The sequence below is a fragment of the Dendrobium catenatum genome, unplaced genomic scaffold, assembly GCF_001605985.2.
Source record: "Dendrobium catenatum unplaced genomic scaffold, ASM160598v2 fragScaff_scaffold_915, whole genome shotgun sequence".
Lineage (NCBI taxonomy): Eukaryota > Viridiplantae > Streptophyta > Magnoliopsida > Asparagales > Orchidaceae > Dendrobium > Dendrobium catenatum.
The window spans coordinates 350,175-359,433 of record NW_021319377.1 but is presented as its reverse complement, the minus strand read 5'-3'; the positions used below and the strand labels follow the sequence as shown (position 1 = coordinate 359,433).

General features: G+C 38.0%; 1 protein-coding gene across 2 annotated transcripts; it reads right to left on the bottom strand.

Annotated features, from left to right (window-relative positions):
* Positions 1-697: 697 nt before the first annotated feature.
* On the bottom strand, positions 698-8,385 carry LOC110104157 (protein NRT1/ PTR FAMILY 5.10-like). 2 transcript variants are annotated; one of them, XM_028697345.1, is made up of 5 exons: positions 8,214-8,385; positions 5,978-6,207; positions 5,662-5,879; positions 2,378-2,907; positions 698-1,719 (listed from the first exon to the last, which is right to left on the bottom strand). In XM_028697345.1, exons 2-5 carry the CDS (start codon positions 6,114-6,116, stop codon positions 936-938), a joined length of 1,671 nt encoding a protein of 556 aa, XP_028553178.1. In that variant the 5' UTR covers positions 6,117-6,207; positions 8,214-8,385; the 3' UTR covers positions 698-935. The 2 variants fall into 2 exon arrangements, with proteins under 2 accessions (XP_028553178.1, XP_020688801.1); XM_020833142.2 differs by lacking the exon at positions 8,214-8,385 and having other exon boundaries at positions 5,978-6,274.
* Between the last annotated feature and the right edge of the window lie 874 nt (positions 8,386-9,259).

The following is a 9,259-nucleotide window of genomic DNA, read 5'->3' as shown; positions in this document are numbered from 1 at the left end:
GATATACGTATTTTATACGCATCTGATTGACGACTAGCCTTAATCGAAAGTTCTCTCTCGTGACCGGGAGGGGTAATTAACTATAGGGGCTTGCGCCTATAGGAAACCAGAACTCAGATCATAAAGTCCTCACAAAATGAGGGCGAAATCTCTGGGTAGTGTCTTATCTACAAACCTATCTGCCTTCCAAAATTTACCTCGGAACTTAGTTCGTTAAAACTCCCTCGCCGAATAAGAAAAGCGAGCGGAGGCCGGGGACGAATTTTCGGAGCCCACACAATTGTCGTATACAAATGTTTGAGTTTTGCTCCAAACAGCAGCAGTAGCCCTCTCCTTGGCCACCTTCCTCAAAACATAATCAACTAGACACAAGATCAAAACAAGGTGGGATTAATCTAGCAGATCTTTCTTCTCCTTATCAGAAATAAAATCTGGAAGATTTTTAAATTTTTTATTTATATCATTTTGATCTATCTTTCAGTCCTTATTTCACCATCATTGCTCTCATCTTCAATCACCGAAATCATTCTCAGCTGAAAATATCTCTGTATCAAACTTTGTTAACCACATTGCTGTGTTTAGATACCACTTGCTGAAAGTTTATAGTCGATTGTCTGCAAGAACTTAAAATGTTTAAAAGAACACAAATCAACAAAGTTGTGTTTCAATCAAAAAAATTATCACCAATTATGATGAATAAAAGCAAGAATGAAATGCACAATCACAAATAAAGAGAGCACCGAGTGCCATTACGTGGTTCAGTAAAATTTTCATCTACATTTACAGACAGAAACTCAGAGAAAATTCCCCATGAAGAAATCAGAACATTACAAAAGAAGAATCACAACACAGCACTCCCAGATTAAAAAATGAACGGGCGCTCAATCCAAGAAAGCCCTTAATGCTAAAATGTCTTGTGAAGAAGCACCATAATGCTAAAATGCAGTATTTTGTTTCTTCTTGTATATATAAGATCGTGCAAAGTACAGGTAGATGATCAGCTCTGCAGCACTGAGACCAGCAAGAAGCCAGTAGAAATAATCAAGATGAGCCCGGTTCAGATTATCAGAGAACCAGCTCTCTCCACTCATACTAGTTGTCTCATCGATGACAGTTATGAGTAAGCTACTAATGAAGCTTCCAATGCCAAAAATGCTAAGGTAGAGAGCAAGCCCAAGACTCCTCAGTGCATCAGGGACCTGATCATAGAAAAATTCCTGCAAGCCAACCATCGTAAACACATCAGCAATGCCAAAGATGACATACTGAGGAACTAACCACCAAAGACTCATTGGAATTGCCGTCTTCGGTTGATCTATCAGCCCATAATCTTTGGCGGTTTTCAATCTCTTGACCTCAACTAGGGCTGCAATTGCCATTGATATTAGTGAAAGGACCATTCCAACCCCAATCCTTTGGAGTTGTGTGATTCCTGTAGGAATCCTAGAAAATTTTCTAGACATAGGAACTAGGATTCGATCATAGATTGGAATGAATGCAACAATGGAGATACTGATGAAGCTCTGCAAGGCCGCAGGTGGAACTTGGAAGCTTGAACCGATACTCCGGTCAAGGGTGCTCCCTTGCTTGGTGAAAAAGGTTGATGATTGTGCAAAGACCACAGCATATATTAAGCTTGTAGCCCATATTGGTACCAATCGAAGCACTCCTTTTGCTTCTTCTGTTTGGATTGTATCTGGTGCTTCACCAGTCTCAAGCCTACACAATAATGACTTTTTATGAGCATTCTGAGTGTAGTACTATCGGCTATCAAGAAGCAGATGAGCATTATTATATTAAAATATGACGCAGAAACTCAGTAAAATATTGGTTAGAAAACCAGAAAATGTAAGGAAAAGGATGCAAGTAACATCAGGAATTTGATATATGTAATTCTAAGAAGAGATCCACTGAATTGGGATAGTCAAGGCTATCCACAGACTAAGGGCCTGTTTGGTATCGGATTTGTCCGTCGTTTTTTGTAGGATTTAGCGTAAATCCAGCCAAACGCAATTCGGCCCGTTATAAATCCGGCAAATCCGTAAATCCAGGACTTACGGATTTACGGCATAAATCCGGTAAATCCGTCTAAATCTTAATCTCATTTCTATTCGGATCTTCCCGCGGCCAAACACTTTTCTGGATTTAACATGATTTAAAATTTGTCATATGAAACACTCTTTAGGATTTATGAGTCTAGGATTTACTAAATCCGGATTTATAAGATTTAGTAAATCCTACTAAAATTGAATCCAATCCTATATCAAACACCGCCTAAAAGAGAAACATGAAATTTTCGCTTAACAGTTAGAAAGGGATGAGAAAAAGTACTAAATGAATGTAGCCTAAGGAAACCATTCAACAGAATATGACTTACTTGTTATGATCAGGTCCATCAGACGTGGAGGTCTGGCTCCCAGTCAATGCATGTGAAGACGCCAAGCGACTTTTCGCAAGACTAACGAATGATTTCCCAATTCTATGGAAAGGATTTTCACCTTCCAGTTGGTAAAAGCGATATGTCTTAGTTCCGAGCAAAAATAAAATGAGAGCAAGTCCCATGGAAATAAACGGTATCCCAAATCCAAGGGCCCAACTAATATTATCTTGCACGTAATTCAAGATTATAATCGTCACGGCTGTGCCCAAGCATATACCACAATACCACCAGTTAAAAAAAGAGCTCCTTGAGATGCTCTCTTCAGGGTCCTTCTCGTCAAACTGATCAGCGCCAAATGCCTGCGTGCAAGGCTTGTGGCCACCTTGAGCAAGTGCAACAAGGTAGATTGCGAAATAGAAGAAGCCTGTTTGGAAATGATTTGGACTGCAAACCTTGCCAACATCGATGGAACACTTGGGTGGACGAAGGGATGGCAGCATGGAGGAAAGGGTCAGCAGACCCAAGGCCTAAAATACCATTCAATTTATTTAGTGGAATATTGAAATATCTATAGAGCATCAGTTTTTCTATTAACCGTAAACATTTGAAAATAGGAATTTTTACATATATAACACTTCAAATTATTATAAATACATATTCAACACCTAAACTTTTATATTTACTAATATATCATCTAAAATCCCCCTCTTTCATCTATTCTAACACTCGGGCTCCTTGAGGATCTGATAAGCGTGGATACATGTAGTTCTCAGCTATGGTGGCGAGGCCGGCGGTGGTGAATCCATCGCAGTAAATGAGTAAAAGGTCTCAGAAACTGGGGAAGGCGGGTCGAAGGGAAGACGCGAGGCTGACGGGATTTTTGACGGGTAGCACGAAGTGTTAGAATAGATGAAAAGAGAGGTTTTAGGTGGTACATTAGTAAATATAAAACTTTAGGAGTTTAATATGTATTTATAATAGTTTGAAATGCCATGTATGTAAAAATCCCTTGAAAATAATCATCAAAGCATGTTCCTTAACTCATAAAATGCTGCAAATGAACCAGGTTATGGTGCATATCAAATGGACTATTGTAATCCATATGGGTTCTGTCGTGACGAACTATGCCTCTGTGGCAAATGTGGTATTATTAATTTCTTTTTTGTACTTCTAATAGTCTATACAACCACATGCACCAGAGGCAGCGATTAACTTTTATAAAAAATTCTTATTGAAAAGAGTTTCTGTTATGAATTATTCATTATAAAAAAGAAAGATCATACAAAAGTACAGTCCAAGTTGCTGAAGGGTAAAGATGATTTCACAGTTTTTAGCAGAAAAGAGAATGCTTATGTTTTAATTTGTTGGTGATTCCTATATCTAGAATATAAAAAGATGATTAAGCTTTTCTTTTGCATTTTCTGAAACAAAGGGATATAGCTCTCACTGAACAATTTTCACAAATTCAAAGTGACCATTAACACGTTTGATTTCTGAACAACCAATCTCTTTCTCAGGCAATTACAAACGGATTTTCACTACTTGCTTCATCATTTTGTCACAATGCTAAAAAAAAGAGGAAAAATAGAGCTCCCATGAAACCCCGAAAGTTTTTGTTTTTCATTGAACACTACAAATACACCTTAAAAAAAAAAATCCTCCACATCACCAAGCTCTTTCACAAACACCTCACCCTCCACAACACTCCACCCCCACATCCTCTTCAAAACCTCCTAGACTCCCATCCCACATGCAAATCTTGGAGAATTCCAAACCTTTTTTTTCCTCCAAAATTGGCCCTTCAAGTTCCAAACAAAATAAAATTGATCAACAAACAAAGTAACTCTTTTTCACCCATGTATCATTCTCGGTCATTGCATCTTTAGGAAAGGAGCCATCAAAGAGAGGGACATACTCTAAATTGTAGGAAATCTATCCAAGACTTTCATTCTGATCTTCTTTGTCCTCTAAAGACCAATGTCCACAATGACATACTTGTGGATCCCATTGCTAACAAAAGAACACCTCAGCTCTCTTGCCAATATAGTTTTCTTTCGTTCTGTGAAACACATATTCATATTTAAGAATTTTTTGACTATTGGTAATGGTTATTTGGACATGGTTGCCGCTACTTGTTATGCTTACGTGCATAGAGATCCCGTCCTTGTTTTTTCCAAAACAAAATTAAAAGTGGTTAAACAAACTTAAAAAGAGAACATATTGGAACAGTGCTTCATACAACAAAGATATTCTTCCCTCCATGTGGATCAGGAGAATATTTAAACCCTTGGAAAATGACTCAGTTAATAAAACTTCTGTCTAAATCTAGACACCTTTAGAGTGTACTTATGTAGGTTTCCATGAGCGAGAGTCAATGGATTCATCAGTGGGACAAATTTGTTTGAATGTCAAAGGTTGAGGATGATTTAGGCTTTCTTTATAAAAACATCAATATAATCATAACTTCATTAAAGAGATTATCACACAAACCCCACCAAAACTAAGAGATAAAGATTTGGGCAGCTACTTCTGAGGAGCCCTATAGAACCTAGATTTGAGAAAAAGAACCGCAAAAGAGAATTTCCGCCTCCACAGTATTTGTTTAGATCATTTAATTTTTTTCATTTGAAGCATTGGTCATTCCTTCCATGTGCGGCCCAATGTCCCCAAACCCCATCCTTCACTTTCTTCAACTCTTCCAAAAACTTGGCTATCTGCTTCCTATATTATCCTAAGCTTGAAGGATACAAAAAACAGCAATAATTTCAACATTATAATGATGAGAATAATGGCTACTGGTAATAGCAATGCATTCACCATCATGCACCCAGAAAACAAAGAGTAACATTAGATTGTCAAATTATGTGATCCTGAAAAGTCTAATCAGTCTAATTAGAAGAATACGCCTAAATTGCATAAATTTACATTTGTTCCATTGTGATAATTCTGGGCGATATGAACAATAACTGTATTATTTTACAAATAAAAAAAAAATCTTCGCTAACTTTAACTCGTCTGGAGGCTAGGAATTTGAGTGAAAAGAAATTAAAAAGAAAAGGTTAAAAGCTCAATTCAATGGCCATAAATCCATTAACCAAAATATTGAATGGATGTCATTTTACTTACTTCAAAAAAACCACTTACAACTGTTAACCACGCAGCTAAATTCTTATCCAATTGTCTTTCAAAAAGTGCATAAAATTATTAAAAAATATATATCATCGTTTAACAGAAAAAGAAAAAAAAAGGCGGGGGCATTATTCGGGCAAGAAGAATCAGACCAAAATGTAGAGCAGAGAAGCGAAAAGAATCGTCTTGTAACGTCCGAAATACGAATCGGCCACGAATGCGCCAGCGAGCGGTAGCATCGACGACACTCCCGACCAAGTATTAACGGCAGCAGCCGCCGCCGCCGTCGATTCATGGAGCGGCCCTGTGAGATACGTAATGAGGTTCGAAGAAATCCCATAGTACGCAAACCTCTCCGCAATCTCCACTCCTGCGATGAGATCACCAGATCAGATATCAGAAACCGAAAGAACAGCCGCAATGAGGGCTTGTAAGGGAATGGACTCAAAGATAGAGGATCTCTCTTACCGATGATAAAGAGAGCAGCGGTCCACCGGCCGGAAGATGAACGGGAGGCAGGGCGGCCGCGATAGTCGACGACGCCGACCATGGCGGCGGAAGAAGGGGAGGGGGAAGAGGGAAATGGAAGAAGGGGAGATGAGTCCATCGAAGGTTGAGCTCCGCCGATCGCTTTAAGGAGGAAAGACGAGCTGGGTCACTGATTCCAGCGACGGAGGAGCAGGAATAGCGGAGAGATACTGCAAATTCGGTTATAATATGCCTTTGACAAAAATATACTTCTAAATATTTACGGTCGAAGAGGAAAAGAGAAATTTGGCCCCTTGTTTTTCCTTATAACATGGCTTTGGATAAATTTTTAAAAGAGACCTTACATATACTTTTATTATAAAAAAATTATAAATATTAATACTAGCCCTGGCGACTTGCTATTAATCATATGTAAGTGGCCAGTTAAATGAAGAACTGACTAGCTGAAATGGCAATGGCAGTCACCCATTAAGCCCTACCCATTTAGTTATGCTTTATGGTGTCGAATGTTGGCCTTTAAAAGAGAAGCATAATACTAAGTTAAGTGTGGCAGAGATGAGGATGCTCAGGTGGATGAGTGGCTTTACCCTTAGAGATAGGATACGAAATGAGCATATACGTTAAAAGGTTGGAGTAGCTCCAGTAGAAGATAAGATTAGAGAAAGTCGCCTTAGATGGTTTGGTCACATAAAACGGCGGCCTTGCGATGACCCGGTTAGGAGAGTAGAGGTATTAGATTTGACTTATGTTAAGAAAGGTAGGGGTAGACCTAAAAAGACTTGGTTAGAAAATATTAGGAATGACCTTTCTTTATTAGATTTAAACGAGAATTTGACTTTTAATAGGACACAATGGAGAAAAAGGATTCATGTAGCCGACCCCACGTAGTGGGATAAAGGCTTGATGTTGTTGTTGTTGTTGTTGTATGAAAATAAATCAATTAAATGGGGGGAAATGCATAAATTGAAAATTTAGATAATGAACTCTAATAAATTTTAATTTTCATATATGTTGTGCATTATTAAAGATTTTACTTGAAAATTTTAATGAAAATTTATTTTCAACATAATTAGATATATCGTATGTTTTATACAACGTATGCATTGATCAATCAATAGAAAATAAAACAAGGGTATCATTGGATTCAATATATCATATCTTTTAGATTGTGATTTTAGGTCCCCTTTCAAAATTGTAATCAAAGAAATATCATGTTGATAGAACTAGATTTTTAAGTTTTCTAGTAGTTGGTTAAGATGAGATATCCAATGATGATTAATGTTGCTTAACCGTATTGTATAGTAAATACATCATAATTAGATAGTAACTCTCAAAGCATTAACGCATAACGGCAATAGACACTCCTATTTTAAGGAATCACCTATGGTTATAAGGATGCACTACGCCTAGTTGCATCTCCTCGCCTTGCTTGTCAATTATCTTCTATGTTGCATTAAATTTTTCCTTAATTTTTTTAGTCATTTATAAGCAATATGTAGAGATATATTATGATAGGCCTATGAAAGCATCAGTATTTTTGGTTAGCATATTGAAAAAGAACTTTGTAGACGGGTAATCCAATACTTCGTTAGAGTTAAAGGCCACATCGAATGAAGTGTATCGAAGTTTTATTGATGTTTAGATGATAGTGCAAGATGATTTTCTATGGGGGCTACATCTGGAATCCATGAGGCCACATAGTAATAAGACGAGAGAGTTTCTAACGAGTGATGGATGGAAACTCTTAAAAGAATGATTTTTAGAGTAGGATTGTCATCAAGTTGGTCATTATGTCAATCAAATGAGGTATCACATGCTATTACGTAAAAAATCAGGACTTAAAATAGATGATGTGATATAACCAAAGTTTATTTTGATCATGTTATAATATATCATATACGGGATTTAAGAGGATGAATTTCTATTAGGCGGTATGAGAAACTTATGAAGTAGTTGTCACGAAAAGGTAAAAGGAAGAAGTTTTTAATATGACATGATTAGCAAGAGCTACAACATTAATTTGGGTGATATATTTCATATTGCCCCACACAAACTCAACTCCAATCTTGTTGCATATGTTGCTCAACAAAAAGTAAAAAATAAAGATAAAAAAAATAAAACTTAAGTGTTGACCTCTAGACAAAAGCCTAGAACCTAGCTCAAACCTCAACGAAAATCCCTGAAACCATGCGTAAATCCCACTTGAATAACGTACCTGGTACAGTTTGGCACCATTTACATCACTTCCCGTGGACATTGTGCAAATCCTGAGATCATTATCATATTGTAAACATCTATTCTCTCGTTATTAAGGGCATCTCCAACCGAACTTAAAACTCTTGAATGGCGTCGCTCGCGAGCTCCAGCCGAACGGTAAAACTTTAGCCATTTGGTTGCGGATGAACAGTGGGACGCCAATATTGACGTTGCATTGTTTATCTTTGCTATTTTTCAGTCTCTATCGAACTTGCGGAAGAAACACGTGAAAGAAGAGAACGGCCGTTACCTTCACAAAAGGGGGTAAAATAAAATTAGATTGAAGATGAATCACGACATTTTGGAATTAAAAATGAAGATGCCCTAAGGTGAAAGGGAGCGAAGAGTTCGGTTCCTGCTTCCTCCACTCTTCTAACAGCAAATTGACATCCAGCCCCCGAGAACCTTTTGAATATTCTTTCACTGCTGAGCCCAAGCCTTCCGAACTCCACCTCTGATCTGAGCCGATCTCCACAGCCGCAAGCCTACAGCCCCGACTGCCTTCCGCCTCCTCACAGCAGCTCCGACTTCCACCGTCTGCAGCTGCGCCAACCCCAGCTGCTACCTCGTCGGCCTTCATCCATCATCAAACCCGACGCTAGCAGCGATCATATCCACCGAAGCCATAGCCTTCATTGTGACAACCCCCTACCTTCGACGGTAGGCCGATTGTTCGCTTCACACAGGATCTAGCCGATCAACTTCCTCTACCTGCTCCTATGCCGTATCAAGCTCCACATAACCCTCACCTCACAAGGCCCGATTTCTCACAAACCAAATCATCCATCCTTCTACCTCCATCACTGTTTCCACCCTATCTCCACACCTACAATAAGAGAAAGGTATTATTACATTTGTATTATATATATCTATCTACTATATAAAAGTGGCTTGGGATTCCACTCATATGCAATTCTAGCCTTTCATTTTAATTACTCAAATAAAATCCTAGCCTTCTATTTCAATTATTATCATTATTAATAATTATAATTATATATATCATTT